Source organism: Carcharhinus amblyrhynchos, chromosome 25, assembly GCF_965287045.1.
Source record: "Carcharhinus amblyrhynchos chromosome 25, sCarAmb.v2.hapA, whole genome shotgun sequence".
Classification (NCBI taxonomy): domain Eukaryota; kingdom Metazoa; phylum Chordata; class Chondrichthyes; order Carcharhiniformes; family Carcharhinidae; genus Carcharhinus; species Carcharhinus amblyrhynchos.
The window spans coordinates 22,975,573-22,993,582 of NC_137348.1; the positions used below are offsets into that span (position 1 = coordinate 22,975,573).

Sequence of the window (18,010 nt, forward strand, 5' to 3'; positions counted from 1 at the left end):
AGTACGCTATACAGTCACTAATCAGCACCCAATGCAGTAAGGGCTGAAGGGGACTTACTCAGCTGTTTACATTTTGTCTTATATGAATGATTCATGTACGTTCATGCCCTGCTGTCTGGGGGTGGGGAAAAACTTGAAGTTGCTTGTGCTATTGCATATTTTGAAAAGTTGAGATGAGCAGGTTGTTGACACCTACTACCATGTGACCTACAATTATATGTTTGAAATTAATGTATTGGCAACAACAGAATTGAAGAATAATTTTAGGTTCAATTTTCTGAATTAGTTTTCATGTTAACTATGTTACCATTGCTTTGATTTCTTCCCTAAGATTTTAAAATTCTTCCAGTAATGTAAAATTTATGCAGTTTTTTAAAAAATTACAATATCAAGGCCTCTTGAGGTGGTGATTGGCTTCACACTGCTTGAAGTGTAGTTTGGGTGTCAATAAACTTTGCATTGGCAATAGGCAGAATTTTCCCTGCCTAATGGGAGACTTTGAACTTTCTGCCATCCATTCTGAATCAATTACTGATTCTGTGTAAGTTGCAGGGAGTTGTATAATTTGCTGCCACCACATGCCATGGAACATTATTCATTTATATTTGATGGTAAAATTAACATGTTGGAAGCCAACATTAATTTTGAGCTCAAAATTGTACAGGGCATGAAGTGAATACATGAGTGTTTTTAAAGGGACTTTGGTGCAAGTCTATCCCATTCACTGCCTGCTCTTTGTCCCCTATCCTTATCTTTTTTTCTGTAGAACTTGCACGTAAAAGATGACTGACTGCAAAAAGAATGTAGTATTGTATGTTTATAGTAAGTTTGTAGAAGAGCCCTTCAATGCAATAAATCTTGGATTGCAAGAAACTTTTAAACAAATCAAAATTTTGTAGTAGGAGCATTGTTAAGCTTAACCATAGACATCGAAACAGAATGATGCTATATTTATAGTTTTGAAACAAAATGTTAATGTGCTTTCTTTTGAAAAAAAAAGTCAGGATCTGACTCAGTGATGATGAAGTGAGTGAGGTTTTACAATTTGATATGTTTTGATACAGAATTGCGTGGCTAGATAAAAATTTCCCCTGCAGACAGTCATCCTTTATGCTGTCTAATCCAATGTTTTAGACTATTAACCACCCATCTACGGCAGTTTATCTTTGTATCCCTTGTGTAAGAAATATTGTACTTTATAGCAGATGCTTTTGTTGCTTTAAAAGGCAGAAAACTCCAGCTGTTGAAAGTATTTTAAATTATTTGCGTTTGCAAATTTCAGTAGGGGTTAACTGCCATATTGAGTTTCTGTTACATTTTAATACCTTTGTTGCTGGCGCCTACTGGTAGTTTATTTCTAATATTATCTAAACTCAACTGATAGCTTTGGAGAGAATTCCTCAGAAAACAATAACTTCCACAAGTGGCACTTGCACAAGGCATTAAAATGATAAGGCTATACATAGTTAATTTCTGGCTTCCTGGGTCCTCAATGTTGTGTTGTCGTAAAAAGACAAAGTCATGAAACTGAAATGGCATTTTTATATGTGAGCTCTCAAGATTTTGATCTACAAAAGCTGAAATCATTGTGAAGGCAAATGCAAACTGAACGACTCAAAAGTCTGGTAGTAAGTCATATTTTTCTCCTAATAGTAATTCATTATTTCAATTTTAGACAACCCAAGAAACCAGAAATTAAGGCCTGACTAACAGTCAACAAAAGTATCTGCTGTGTGGTATAATCTGTTGTGTTCTGCATTTTAAATAAGACTCAGAATCATATACTCTGCAGTTGATATGCCATTGATTCGTATCCCGAATGAATGCCTTTTGCTTCTGTCTCACATGTTCACGTTACTGTAAATGGCTGTTGTAGTAACCACAATGCACTATTAAACCATTAAAATTTCTGGGAGCCTTGTTTGCCTAGGATGCTGCCACTCCCTAGTACTGAATGACAGAAACCCCTTGGTCAAACTGTATCTGTCTTCTTATTCCATTCACCAGTAGAAAATTTTGCGATGAAAGATCCACCGGACTTATTGGACAGGCAGAAATGCCTAAACGCCTTGGCGTCTCTGCGACATGCCAAATGGTTTCAGGTTGGCTACTTGTTCTTACCTTATTGTTATTGTAGCCTTATGAGGTTTTAATGTTAAAACTATTTGTTATATTAAAACACTTAATGCTATTCATTTGCTCTTTGTAGCTTTGGTACTCTGCGCACAGCTTAAGTCAGTCGGTAAACTACAATAGGTAGATAGTTTTATTTTGTTAGTTATCATGAGGCTACAAAAGCAATTGTTAAACATTTATGCTTCTTGCTTGTTCTTGAAATCGGTCATTCTAAAGATGGAGTTTGTTCTCTGTAAAATTTCCTTTTTGTTTGCATGAAAATTTAATTTAATTTTCTAAGTTACTGAGAAATGCCAAGGAATGTATAACTTATATAATTTTAAGCAGATGACATATCACTACAATTCTGTATGTTTTAGGCAAGGGCAAATGGATTAAAGTCATGTGTAATTGTGATTCGTATTCTGCGTGATTTGTGCAACAGAGTACCCACATGGGGACCATTGAAAGGATGGGTAAGTTTACTTATAGACTGTTCCCTTGTCAAACTAAATAGTCTGAACACATAGAAACTTTTACTTTTAAATACTCCACAACTCTTGGTATTTCAAAATAAGACTAATTCAGAAAGTTCAAGGAGTAAAATGCAAATTTGTAAGTACGTGCAAAGTAAACATGAATTCATTTAATCAAAATATATATTTAATTAAATTTAGTGGTCAAGTATAGATTTTTTTCATGTAGTATTGTGAGGGATTTATCTTAGCCAAATATTAATTAAGTTTATTTCTTGACACTAACCAGATGAATTTGAACTAAACTGGTGTGAAAAGAATTTGGAATTTAGCTTGAAAATCTTTCACCTAATCTAAGGGTGTTATATTTTAGAATAAAAAACCGTCCCCATTACGTGTTACCAGATGTAACTGATTTCTTGTTCCTTATTACATTTAGCCCCTAGAGCTTATTTGTGAAAAAGCCATAGGTACTAGTAATAGACCGTTAGGGGCTGGTGAAGCCTTGAGACGTGTAATGGAGTGCTTGGCATCAGGGATTCTTCTACCTGGTAAGAGTCTCAAATAAATAACAATTAATAGATATATTGAAATAGGTTGTTAATATTAGTATTACATAAATTAGAATGGTTTTGCTATGCTTTAAAATTCTATGCTAATTCGGAAAGATAGATAATAGGTATAGTGTTCTGTTTTTTTTCCTATGAAAGTTCAAAATTAGTAGTTTCTGCCAAACACTGGTATGGAATTGATGAAACATCAGCTATGGTACATAAAATTTAACATTTATCTTGGATAAGTTACAAATGCACTTTTTTCACCCTCTTAGAATAGCTGATAACTACTTGCTTACCACATTTACTAAACAATATGCTTTGCTGTATGGAATTTATCCTGCTAAATGTCAACTGCTTGAAATGCAAAGTGCGTATTTTCTATGCAGGTGGTCCAGGACTGCATGATCCTTGTGAAAAAGATCTAACTGATGTATTGATCTCGATGACGTCACAGGAAATGGACAACATTACTCATAGTGCCCAGGTATGATCAATAATCAGGATCACCGACCGTTGAAAATTTTCATTAGGTATAATAGTATTGTGAGAGCTTGAATAAATATTTTCCCATCTTGAAACAGTGGCTTCTATTTAAAAATGGATATATTTAGATCACCCATACCTCAAGTAATTGTTTTTATATTGTTAAGTAAATTGAGTGTAGCAGAGAACTTGCTTCCCAATTTAGTGATTATTTAGTGATAATTTTATACCTTGATAGTTACCAGTTGAGAAGATTTGCACAGTAATAATGGTGAAAGCATTTCACATAAATCAGAGGATTGATTTTAAGAATAATCAGTTGTACTTGTATGTATAGCTATCAGTTACATATCAATACCTGGAGAAGATGTTTCCACTTGTGGAGTACCCAATTCCAGGGGCCATAAGTATGAGTCACTAACAAATGCAGTAAAAAATTCAGGAGAAATGTCCTTACCCAGAGAGTGGTGAGAATTCTACCGTATGTTGTAACTGTGGCAAAAGTCGTAGATACATTTCAGATTGATAAGCTACATAAGAACATTAAGGAAGGAGTAGATGAAGAGGAGCAGAAGTGCAAGGTAGATAAGCTTGATGAGAACATGAAGGAAAGAATAGATGAAGAGAATTGGGACGCATGTATGGAACATATCACCAGCATGAATCAGTTGGACCAAATGGCCTGTTTCTCTGCTGTGGATTCTATATAATGTGGAAAACTATAATAGAACATTATTAGATAGTAAGTTTGTTTTTGATTGACAGTAAAAGTATATATATCCCCCCGAACTTATTGGGGCTTTCGTGTTCCTAGTACAAAAGGACAAATTGACAATGTGTCTTGGGAGAGGGGAAAAAAGATCAAAATGGTGTAAACTGAACTTGCTGCTGTACTAAGCCTGCATTCATAACCCGGCTGAGATTGTGATTTCGTGTGGACCATCTTGGGAGAGTTCCTACATCTTACTAATTGGGTACTGGAGACATTAGTTACTCCTTTGAAGATGTCATTGCTAGATTATTTCTTCCTTTAGCACCATGTCTATTTGACATCATTCTCAGCTGTTCAAATATTGTGGGTGGCAAAGCTGAACTTGATACTGTTCTTGTCTCTCCACACGTACATCTTCCTGAAGGAGTACACGTGCATGTTTCTAGCAGGAGTTGCTGAATATTAATTGGAAGCAAAATTCATAGCAGATTTTTTTTCCCAATTATGACTGCCCTGCAGCAGCTCTTGTTCAGATCTGTTAGTTATGTATGTGGCCAGGCATCAAATTTTGGTCGTTTCTTGCCTTTATTGCTCAGTTTGTTTCTTGGATAAACTTGCTAACCCATTTATGAACCCTGTAAATGTTTAATAATACAAAACTCAGTCTAAAATAACTTGCTTACATGTATGTAGTTGTAATTTATTTATCTATAGATCTTTGCTTACAGCATGCACTTAGGCTCATGGCTTTTGGTCAAATCTATAAAGTATTGGAGATGGATCCACTTCCATCAACAAGATCCTCCCTTCAAAAATGGCCCAGATCACTGGGTGATCGAGATGGTAAGTCATTGATCAATATTTTAAAGGTCCAGTTTGACACGATGGCCTGTGTGTTTTGTGGTAGTAATAATAACTAAACTATTATTAGCATTTGTCATTTTTACTCCTCTGAAATTGACAACTTCTGGATTCTGCACACGCTTAATTAAATGGGGAAACCATTCAGTCAGTAATTCTAAACTTCCATATCGGAATGCAGTGTTGAAGTCCCCCCCCTACTACTGTCAGGTAGAACTCACTGAACTGATGAAAAATTGCCCTTTTTGTCCTAGAAAAGCCCTTGCAAAAAAATTGAGCCTTAATGAATGATTTGTAACTGGACTTTTAACAGTGTACTAAACGCACAATTACTGCCAAATGGCCTCAGATCAATTTTATATTTTTGGAATATATGATTATTTACATTTTTTTAAAATAAAAATTAAAATGTTGGATATCCAATGTGTATGACCTACTCATTTGACTTGGTGTAAATTTTTAATTAACTAAATGAAAAATTTGGTACACTTCTGTCTGAGAGAAAACTTCAGTATGATTGAACCCTGCTTGATGATATTGCTATTGTTGGATGCCTAGATATCGCTTTTCATTCTTAAATTTGGGCCAAATTTACTCAGCCTCTCACCATAGTACAAATCTAATGAACCTTTGCTGTATTTCCTCCAAGGCTGCCATAACCTTCCTTGGAAATGGAGACCTGAAATATGTATCATGCTCCAGGGCTGGGCTCACCAAAACCATGTACAATTGTAGCTTGACTTCCTAAATTTTATACTCCCATCCCCTTGCAATGTTAGGCACCATGTTGTTTGCCTTTCTAATTGCTTGCTGTACCTGGAATATTCAGTAAGAACTGGACATTATAAGTATTAGTCTCAAACTCTTTCAATTGTTGTATGAAACTGAAATTTAATACTTAACTGTTGATGAATATTCTAGTCTTGACCAAGGTATTTACTGGAACCAAAGGCTGAAAAAAATGTTGCACACATTGTAAAATTCCTAAGCTTGCTGCTGAGTGCTCAGACATTTGGAATGTGCTGGACAGGTGTCCGGCACGTTCTTTTGGCATTTAGGTGTGGAAGATGCGCAGCATAAAGCTAACAAGATTTGCAGTATCTAATCAACCACAATTTAGACAACTAGTTTACAGAAGCAAATACTTTATTGATCACTTTTGGAAAAGTCATTGTAGTCAATCCCTTGAAACATGGATGACCTCTGCCAAGCTTTGTGATTTGTGTTGCTGCTTCTGGAACCACTGGTCTTTGGGAAGAGAGGACAAGAGTAGCCCTGCGGGAAGTAGATTTTTGATCCAGCATTCTGCTCTCTCTTCCTCTGCTTTTATTGCTTTCCTGTAGCAGTTTATACAGTCAGTTTCCAACTGCATTGCAGCTTAGATGAGATATCACCATATTGCTTGGTTAGCAGCAAGTTTCTCCCACACACCAGTGTCAAGTTGTCTCTTTAAAAGTAGTTACTTTTTCTGTGTGTTGTAAAAGACCAGTAGGAACAGAAATAGGTCATTCGGCCACTTGAGTCCTTTCCATGATTTAGTAAGATGGGTGCCTGATTTCATTGTGGACCTAACTCCACTTTCCAGCCTGCCCCTCATACCCCTTCATTTCCTTGTCAATCAAAATCTGTGTAACTCAGCCTTGAATATAGTCAATGACCCAGCCTCAATTGCTGACTGTGAAAGATAATTGCACACACTAACAATTCCCTGAGAGAAGAAATTCCTAATCTCTGTCTTAAATGGGTGACCCCTTATTTTGAAACTTAGTTTCAAGTTCTGGATTCCCCCACGAAGGGAAAGATCCTTTCAGCATGTACACTATCAAGTCCCCTCAGAATCTTACATAAGAACATAAGAAAAAGGAGCAGGAGTAGGCCAACTAGCCCTTCGAGCCTGCCCTGCCATTCAGTAAGATCATGGCTGATCTGTCGTGGCTCAGTTCCACATTCCCGCCCTCTCCCCATAACCCTTAATCCCCTCGCTTATCAAAAACCCATCAACCCGCGTCTTAAAAATATTTAGCGAGGCAGCCTCCACCACTTCAACGGGCAGAGAATTCCAGAGATTCACCACCCTTTGAGTGAAGAAGTTCCTCCTCAACTCTGTTCTAAACCGCCCCCCCCCTTTATCTTGAGGCTGTGCCCCCTAGTCCTACTGTCCTTTCTGAGCGGGAGGAGTCTCTCCACCTCTGTCCTATCCATCTCATTCATCATCTTGTATGTCTCAATGAGATCTCCCCTCATTCTTCTAAACTCTAACGAATACAAGCCTAGTTTATTCAGCCTCTCCTCATAGCTCAATCCCCTTAACTCCGGTATCAGCCTAGTAAACCTCCTCTGCACTCCCTCCAAGGCCAAAATATCCTTGCGTAAGTATGGTGACCAAAACTGCACACAGTACTCCAGCTGCGGCCTCACCAATGCCCTATACAGCCGCAGCAAGACCTCCCTACTTTTATATTCAATCCCCCTCGCTATGAAGGCCAGCATCCCATTAGCCTTCCTGACCATATATCCAGTGCTTAAATTAAAGCAAAATACTGCAGATGCTGGTGATTTGAAATAAAAACAAAAATACTGGAAATCTTCAGCACGTCTGGCAGTATCTGTGGAGAGAGAAACAGAGTTAATGTTTTGAGTCGAGCACTGCATCCAGTGCATGATCATTTTTGTAATAGTTGCTATCTGTTTGTTTTGCTCAGCTGTTGTTACCAAATGTCTAAATTGATTCTGAGATGAATTACAGGCTAATTAGAATTGTTGGCAGTTTCTTTAAATTGACAAGCCTTTTAGGTTATCTTAAATTTTGAACAATAGGAAGCCATGATTTTTTTTTAAAAATCCATTTATAACTTTATGTAAAATATTGGATGCTCTTAAAAATAGAAATATGGCTTGTTCTAATTTTAAAAAATAAAGCTGTAAAGTTGTCTTGTGGAGTTCCTGAAACAATTTACTTCAAACCCTTAATTGCATATGGCTATTGCATGACGAGAAATCAGTAAAGTATTCCTGATTGATTGACTACAATGATCTTTTGCTCCTGATGCATAAATTAAAAACAACAGCAGTTTGAAGAAGTACAAGATTACTGCCTCAGAATATCAAATTAGTCAGTCCAGAAATTTTTTTTTCTTGTTTTTATTCTAATTCACTCAAATCAAGTCCAATTCAGAGTCTCAACAAGTTGAGACGTTCCCGATCCAAGCTGACAAGATAGGGCACTCTCCTCCTCTCTTGGGCTTGATCTACATGATCCAAGCTGATTGGAGCAGGCGTAGCTCCTCCTCCAAGGCTTGATTTATTTGCATGTTAGTCAAAAGGCCGAGATGCCACTTTAAAAAATTGCTTCAGATGAGGCTAAAATGTAACCTAATGGCTTCAACCAAGCACAGCATGTCAATACTACACTTGATCTTAGTCAATGTATTTTTGTACTGTTGTAAAATGTATAAGAACATAAGAACTAGGAGCAGGAGTAGGCCATCTGGCCCCTTGAGTCTGCTCCGTCATTCAGTAAGATCATGGCTGATTTTTTCATGGACTCAGCTCCACTTACCCGCCCGCTCACCATAACCCTTAATTCCTTTACTATTCAAAAATTTATCTATCCTTGCCTTAAAAACATTCAATGAGGTAGCCTCAACAGCTTCATTGGGCAGGAAATTCCACAGATTCACAACCCTTTGTGCGAAGAAGTTCCTCCTCAACTCAGACCTAAATCTGCTTTCTTTTATTTTGAGGCTATGCCCCCTAGTTCTAGTCTCGTCCGCCAGTGGAAACAACTTTCCTGCTTCTATCTTTTCTATTCCCATCATATCATATGTTTCTATATGATCTCTCCTCGTTCTTCTGAATTCCAATGCGTATAGGCCCCAGTCTACTCAGTGTCTCCTCATAAGCCAACCCTCTCAACTCCAGAATCAACCTAGTGAATCTCCTCTGCACTCCCTCCAGTGCCAGTATATCCTTTCTCAAGTAAGGAGACCAAAACTGTACACAGTACTCCAGGTGTGGCCTCACCAGCACCTTGTACAGCTGCAACATAATCTCATTGCTAGGGGTTGAAGTTTAAAAACAATGAAGGACAAAATTCCACTTGCTTTCTTAATAACCTGCTGTCCTGCAAACCAAATCCTTAAGATTCCTACACAAGGACACCAGGTCCCTCTGTGCAGCAGCATGCTGCAATTTTTTACCATTTAGATAATAGTCCATTTTGCTATCAAGATGGATGACCTCACATTTACCAACATTGTACTCCATCTGCCATCCCCTCGCCCATTCACTTAGACTATCTATATCCCTTTGCAAACTTTCAGCGTTCTCTGCACTTGTTGCTCTTCCGCCCATCTTAGTGTCATCTGCAAATTTTGACACACTACACTTGATCCCCAACTCCAAATCATCTATGTAAAGCATAAACAGATTGCAGTCCCAACACTGATTCTGTGGCACATCATTAGTCTCTGATTGCCATTTACCACCACCGCGCCCCCCCCCCCCCCCCCCCCCCCCCAACTCTTTGCTTACTGTTAGTTAACCAGTCTTCTATCCATGCTAATACATTATCTGCAACACTGTGCACCTTTATCTTATGTAGCAGTCTTTGGTGCGGCACCTTGTCAAATGCCTTCTGGAAATCCAGATACACCACATCCACAAGTTCCCCATTGTTTACTGCATATATAATGTTCTCAAAAAATTCCACCAGTCAAACATGACCTGCCCTTCATGAGCCCCTGCTGCATCTTACCAATGGAACAATTTATATCCAGATGATCTAAATGATCTTATTATCTAAATGAAGAACAGTAAGTTCATATCTTAACTCATAATATTCAAATACGGATCATAGATGAAAAATGTTGTTGATTTGATCTTTCACCTAAAGATGTATAATGTATTAAAATGCTTCAGAATTTTTTGCAGGACCACTCTCAGCACCTTTGAAGAGACCGTATGAAGATGGTATAGGAGATGACAAAGATCCAAACAAAAAGATGAAGAGGAACCTGAGAAAAAGTAAGCTAATGTCCACGTTTCCCACAACAATTTACCACTGAACAGTTAAATACTAAGAAATACATAACAATATGCTCCAGTTATCTAAGACTATCATGCATCCAATTTGCAACTACTACTTCCATTCCATGTGCTTTCCGCTTATCCAAAAAATTTTTGTGACAGTAAAAATAAATATCTTCAACTCTGTTTCATGACATTTTGTGCAAATACTTCTTGTAAACAAAAATTATTGACATTTATTGGTCCTTCCATTGAAGCTGGAGCTTAGATTACCAAGATTATTTTTTCACCTGGCGGACTATAGTGCATAAGAACATAAGAATATAATGTCTTACAATTCAGTACCTCATAATGTGAACAATGTTATTAATTTTAATATTGTTATTAATTTTGTTATTAATTTTAATATTGGTTATTCTGCTTTGGCTAGTTATAGGACATATATTTTTTGACCATACAAAAGCCATTAGGCCCAGAAAAAACAATTTTTTGATCAATATCAAAATTTTGTTCAATATCAGAGTTCTGCTTTCTTGACAAAGTACTCGATACCTTTTTCTCAGAAATACATCCAAATACTTTTTGACTTAATTTGTTATTGACCTCAGCAGCCATACATACTTGATACCTGAGTCAATTGTTAATTGTTTTTAAAAATGATGTTGCCTTTTTGAACTTTAATAAGTATTACCAATTTATTTGAATCAGTTTTATCAATCAGCTAATGATTTTGAAAATTCTTGTTGCATTACATCTAAATTTATTCTTTGAGTGAGATCGAGCCAAATTTTATTGATCCTTCCTCACAGCTTAACTTCCTAAGGTGTGGTATTATCTTTGTTGCCTTCCTTTGCACCCTCTCAAGATTCTTAATATCATGTTATAGAACCCAATATGCGTTATTCTGAATAGGTCCAGTTATCTTACATTTAAAATGCACTATAATGTTGACAAGCTTGATTTTTTTTTAGATATGGATACTTTTTGTATAACAACAGATTTCAGTGAAGTGCCATGGCAGGTGCATAAAAATTTTCGTACTGTGTTTTTTGATGAACTTCACTGGCAACACATTAAATTCTGATCTTCCAAATAATAGGAATAAAATTAGTGAATACTTGGAAATGTGCAGGCTGATGAGGGCCCCACAGTGTGCATTTATGAACAGCTTCACTATTGGAATGGAGTAATTGAAGACATTGCTGAACTTAGACTTAGATTACAGTGGATGCAGCATATTTGTTTAGAAAATATTTGATGAAGTGCTGATTCTAAATTCCTTGTGGCAATGTAGATAGGAGATAGAGAGCAAAACAAAAGAAGAAATTAATATTTTCTTTGGATTTTCAGGATGTAGCTCATGATATGCCCTACTAATCTATGTTGTGGCTTTGCTTGATTTCCACAAATATAAACAAGCAGGGTATTACTGATGTTATTGTGGGCTGTTCCTCAATTCAAGGAGAAAGTCTATTCCGGGCCATGAGATTTTACCATGGGCCTCCATGTAACTTCACAGGCACATTCCTGATCCACAGATCTTTGGGCATATGGGCAGGATACCCCATGAGGTAGTGAGATCCAGAATGTCACCGTCCTGCCTCATTATTAAGGTGTTTGATGTTAAACTGTAATGCAGCTCAATGAACAAGTGATTGTCATTCAAAACAAGTGGTAACAAACTCCTTCCGGTCATTGATGTCAGTGTCACTATGTGTCACAGGGAGTTTCAGAGTGTCTTTGAAGCATTTTCCTTACCCTCCCCCTGAAATGCTGGCCATTTCAAAGTTGAGGAAACAGGACTGGTTGGAAAAACCCATTTTCAGCCATCTGGACTCAAGTGTCAAGTCTATTGAAACTGATTTTGCAAGAGTTTCGCTGAAATGTTTGTGAAGCCCTTCCATTGAATTGAAAGCACACGGCAGAGGCATTGCTGAATTTTTTTAGTGCTTTTGTGTCACTGCTACCTAGTCCTGTTCTCACTGCTGTAGAGGGATGTGGTGATGACATCCGCTCTGTACACTGATTTTTGTTGACTTGCACAAAACTTTGTTGTCTAATTCTTACTATTGTAGTTTGTAGAAGGCTGAGCTGTTATTGCTCGTCCAGTGTTGGGTCTCCTTGTCAATGGTGCCTTTTGAGAGAGGGTGGCTGTTGAGGGATGGGAGCTGTCCAACGTTATGATAGAATCTCTCCTGCAACAAATGGGAAGTGGACTCTTTGGCTGACCAGATATGGTTTGATAAATTAGTTTTGTTTTGGCAACATGCAAGGACCAGTCAAATCTTTTGTGTACACAATTGAAGGCATTCAGATTGGCTTGCAAACCTGATGAAGAATGGGCAATGATACTGTAGTCACTCTCAAACTGTAGATCATGTATTTCTTTGGTCAGTTTAGTTTGGGTATGGAGGCGACTGAGGTTAAGGAATTTTTAATCTATGCCATATTTAATACTTATTCCAGAGGGCAGTTGTTCTTTGAAATGAATAGCCACTGTCAGGTAGTTCTTAGATGGAAGCGGTGCTATCATATAGCCTTGCTTGATCACAGTTTGGATTTTTAAGGAATCTGTTTCAGAACACCCACTCAAGACCGTTGTAATCATATCTTCAGTAAACAATTGCAGGATTATGATTAAGTTTTTTTGGACATTCAGATCTTTGTAGCTCAAGCTACAGAGCCTTTCAATTTATTGAGTCAAATGCTTCGGTCAAGTCAATGAATGCAAGGTTGAGGAGTTTGCAGTGGTCAAGAGGGAATGTGGTTTTGTAGAATTCAGTGAGTTGCAGGTAGGCGGTGGTGGTGATGGTGTTGGAGTGGGAGTTAATAAATTTTGACAAAGAGAATTGTAACTGAAGAATGGTGAAGACATGAAAAGTGTTTGAGCCTGGAATGTCAAAAGCATGGCGCTGTTTGTAAGGCACAGAAGGACACAGAAGAAGACTTGCTGATGTTTGGGTATATAATTTGAAGTCCAACCCTGGGTTAATCAAGATTCCCATGTAAGGTAGCTTCTTAATGAGTGACAGGGTGGTGGACAAAATCTGGGTCAAGTTGCAAAGTTTGAGATAAGAATTAGTTGTTAATGTTTTTCTGATAGTGAACTTGTCAGATAGCTAAGTAATGGTCAAGTACTCAGGGTGGTGGTTGGCAGGAAACTAAAGACAAAGGAAAGATGATGGATACAAACCAAATCAGAAAGTAGAAAAATTTGAGGGTGGGAGTTTCAATGACATGATGAAAGAGAAGGATTTTGAAACATTGGATAGTAGATAATGTTAGAGGCATCTAAAGAAACATTTCTAGGGAAAAAACTATAAATGGTGGAACAAACAGAGTGAAAAGCAATGAGGAATGAAGAGCACGCTAGATTGTGTATGGCTGCGTGAGGTTATGGACAAAGTCAATTTAGTGGTGCATAAATTAATTGGATATTAGAACGAACAGGGTGATAGAAGTAGGTTGCTAATAACAATGGTGAGAATTTCCCTGTATAGACAGTTGTATTTATGTCTCTGCTGTGCACTGTGGGCAGATAAGACTTTTTCAATTCCTAGTAATTTGCAGGCTAAGTGCTTCATTGAAGAAAATCTGGTGGATACACAGCAAAGAATGGTCAGATTACTGAGGACACATTGTAAGTCCTGTAAAGAAAAATGTGATCAAATAAAAACTGTTTTATACATCTTAATTCTGCCTCGTTAAAATTTTAGGTGGAAAAATTCCAATTATTTTTAACAAAAGCAAAGAACTTTTAGCAATCATAAGATTTTCTTTTTGCATATTTTTTTCTAGTAATGGAAAGCAAGGCTATAGATGTTAACCAACCTATGAATGCTCTGATGAGACTGAATCAGATTAAACCTGGCCTGCAGTACAAGCTTCTTTCACAGTCTGGTCCTGTGCATGCACCTGTCTTCACAATGTCTGTGGATGTTGATGGGAAAACCTATGAAGCCTCAGGACCATCTAAAAAAACCGCCAAACTTAATGTAGCAGTTAAGGTAAGACATAGTAGCTTACAGTAATGTGATATTTTTTGCTGGTTGGAGTAAATTTTGATGGGGTTAATTTGGGGAAAAATACTCATGGAGTACACAACCACGCCATGGATAGGAAATTTCCAGTGAAAGAACAATAACATTTACTTGGCATCATGCCCAGTACAGGCATGACAATGTTACACATGTTAAACCTATATTTTAAAAAGTGAACACCAGTGGCTGCAACATATCATGAGTTTTGGCATTTGAACTGTAGACATTGGACTTTGTGACCAGTACCTAATTAAATATGTACCTGAGTGAAGGGACTACACGGCCACTTGTGAAGTTCATACATCTAAGTTTAAGGATGGACCAAAACCTATAGGCAATGGGGTGTGCAGAAAATTCATCTCCATGTTTCAGCAGGGACATCAAAACTCAATGAGTGTTAGACAAATGTGAAATAGATCCCATCGACCTTTCATTGTATTGTGATGGCCCTCATCCAAATACAAAGACTGTGGCTGTAGCAGTCTATCATTGTATGAAAAGCCACAACACAGCCAGTGTAACACATCAAAAGTCACACTGGTCAGACAGCCATGTTTGTTACCTGCTCTTAAAACAGCAGAAATCAATTCTGCAGAGTCAGAGGCCAGCAGAAAGTCATCAAATCAGCTGTAGTCAAGTAAGCATTCAAAGTAATTAATAGTCATATCTTAAAAGTGATAGAAGGACTCACTCTAGTTTGTTTCAATTTCAAGTTCACTTAAGAGCCAACCTCCCTAAAATTCAATTACAAGAAGGCTCATAGCTTATTGAGAATCCTCTGCTTACACAACCTTTACTCAAAAGTATCAATTCATCTAAGAACCAACACGTTTGCCACAAAAAAGAGAGACTGAAACAATTATACCTTTTAGTTTTTTTTCTCTCTGTGTCAGATCTTTGTGTGTGTGATGCATTGTGTTTTTGTACCTCCAGGGCAAATGTGGGATATTAAATAACTATCTTTATTTTAAAAAATCACAGAAAAGCCCAATAGTGGGATTATTTAAATTAGAACAACCACTCTGAGGGTAGAAACACACACCTCAAATACAAAACACCTCAATCACAAACAGTAAGAAAGCATAATAGCTATCCATGACATCAGATTTATTTTTTGAGCAATCAATTATTAGTGAAGAAATATTATTTAGCATCTCTGCGTACAAACCTGCACCTAAAATGAAGGTTATTGTATACCCCCTAATTAGTTCATTTCAGTCCATCTTCTCTTGTAATCTATGTTTCTATTTATTATATAACTATCAAATGAGACAGTCCCTCCTTGAGAGGGAAACCGAGTTAATGTTTCAAGACCTTTCGTCAAAAACGTTATCTCTGTTTCACTCTCCACAGATACTGCCTGACCTGCTGAGTTTCCAGCATCTATAGTATTCTGCTTTTCAATTAATCTTGCTTCAACCATCTGAAATGCCAGTTTCTAGTTTTTCCAGCATACTTCACTTGCTATAGACCTCTCACTTATTGGTTATGTTACTTTTGAGATATGATTCCTCTCCCAATCTAAGAACAAGGATTTGACAACAAAATTAATTCACCGGAGAGGGATTCTGGATTACAATAATATCACAACTTGAACCTTGACACCAATATCTCAAAACAGTTGACAAAAGAAGGTTTCTGTAAATCATCAGTCAGAGAATTGAGCCTAAGGAAATATTCAAAAAAATACATAGATGTAGGGAGGTCATTCTGGACTCTCACCTGGCAATAAAAATGGTTTCACACAAGTAAGCTGGCTGAGATATGTTCCACGTTGTTTGATGAATCGATGGGCTCCAGTAAGATTGGGTTACTTTTAACAAAACTGTGACACTACTACATTTATCACCAACCTCTCAGTTCCTCCATCAAGTAGATTTGTATGTCATCCTATATTTTAAACAGAATTAAATACTATTTTTTAATCAATTACATCAGCTTGCTTTCTTGTATAGTGAGCAGCTCTTACACCCAAATATTTAGGAGTTCACCCAAGATTGCATGTGAGGCAAGCAAGAGTTGTTATGCATGTTTTTACTGAACTTCAATATTTGACTTGACAGCTTAGGAATTTTTTGCTGCAATTTGCTGTGGAAATGCAGTCACAGTTGAGATTTCCACAGTCAATTTCTGTTCTACTTTGGAATGTTCCTATTCCATATGACAATTGTAAAGTGCCTCATTTTGCTTTAGTTAAAAACCTATCTACCTATTATCTTTCTCAAACAATGGGCTGAATTTTCACTTATAGCATTTGGGAAATGGGAGCCACAACTGCTTCTATCTCTGAAATTCACCCTCAGGACTAAACAGTCATGTTGGAGTTTTGGTTGGAGCGCTCCTTGAAATGGCATGGATACAGGTTTTCTGTCCTATCAACAGAGGCAGGCAGGCTTTCAGAGTCGGAATGTCAGTCAAAGGTCTTCTTGCTTCAGAGGAACAGATGGCTACAGTAAAGGATGAGTAACTGAGAAAGCACTTCAACATAATGATGCCTTCTCACCAACATTAAAAAAAAATTTAGAAAATAGGAAAAGCAAGTAGGCTACCACTGTGAGGTTGGAGGGGAGAATCCCACAAAGACCGGCTTTTGGTTACATACATACCCAGTTAATGCAAAGGGGCTGTTGAGTCAGGGAAATTGAGAGCTGTCTGAAAAATCTTAATTGGCCTCCTTAACCCATGAGCCAATTGTCAGCCTCCCCCAAAATGGCCAGTATCAGGACTGAGGTTGTGAAATAAGCAGTCTAGTTGGCACTGGTAATTTTGAGTTCTGCCAACTTCCTGATCTTGGCAGGGCTTGAAAGTTTTCTTGTGCCGAGCTCCATCCTAGAATACCTGTTGTTTATGTTTCTACTTCTCGTGTCTTGGATTTATACTACTGTTTATTGTTTTATTTGAACAATTTGTGCTGTTCAGTGTGGCCACAATGCTGCCTTTTTTAGGCAATGAGCTGAGAACTCATTATATATTTATATTTGCAATTGATCCAGTCTTTTTGCTTGCAACCACTTGATATACTAATACTTGATATAAATGAGACATAGGGTGCAAATTCCTTAAAGGATTAGTGTCTCCAAGTAGTTTGTAAAGAATGATGACATCTGTACATCAGATAATGTTGTAATATGATGGCAGAATAATTTATTGATAAATCTCACTCAGTTTCAGATTTGTAAGTCATGGGTTCCCACAGTTTCCCTACATTGGAAGCTCTCCTTTTGAATCTGAGGAATTTTCCCAGAGAGCACGGAAGTCTTATTATGCCATCTCCTTTTGACCGGTTGGTGATGTTAACAGAAGAACAAGTAGTTGGGAGCTTTCATCTTAATAATGGTCATGGACAAAGGAATGGAGGACTGGACAATTGTAAAACAGGGAATCTATCACAATAAACAACAGTAGATGGAATATTCGTGTGTGAAGGCTGAATGTTTATACATTATATTTTTGATTTGGATGATTGAGAGCCAAAATCTTCAGTTTTCAGCATTAGTTGTGAACCAGTTTTGTTCTAGATTAGGGCTATTTTTGCAATGGTTTGCATCTACTTAATATAGAAGTTTGCCTGCTGTTCCTGTTTGTTAGGATCTGGCACAATCCTTGGTTGAAATGACAGCTTCAATAATATTTGCATTTGAAAGGAAATAATGCGATAAAATCTTGCTTGTAGAGTGCGCTATGTTTGTTCTAACAGGATAAAAAGGATTTGTGGTACTGTCAAATCTTTTTCAGTTC

The 18,010-nt window shown here is 37.3% G+C and overlaps 1 protein-coding gene across 9 annotated transcripts in view; it reads left to right on the forward strand.

Moving 5' to 3' along the window:
• strbp (spermatid perinuclear RNA binding protein) overlaps positions 1-18,010 on the forward strand; it is a 168,305-nt gene that overhangs the window by 112,558 nt on the left and 37,737 nt on the right. For 6 of the 9 annotated variants that reach the window (XM_080212029.1, XM_080212030.1, XM_080212028.1 and 3 more), the window contains 7 exons: positions 2,008-2,102; positions 2,496-2,591; positions 3,031-3,142; positions 3,535-3,632; positions 5,072-5,186; positions 10,137-10,229; positions 14,031-14,239. In XM_080212029.1, coding sequence (XP_080068155.1) covers positions 2,008-2,102; positions 2,496-2,591; positions 3,031-3,142; positions 3,535-3,632; positions 5,072-5,186; positions 10,137-10,229; positions 14,031-14,239 — 818 coding nt within the window. The remainder of the gene's footprint in view (positions 1-2,007; positions 2,103-2,495; positions 2,592-3,030; positions 3,143-3,534; positions 3,633-5,071; positions 5,187-10,136; positions 10,230-14,030; positions 14,240-18,010) is intronic. The other 3 variants (XM_080212031.1, XM_080212033.1, XM_080212035.1) reach the window with 1 other exon arrangement.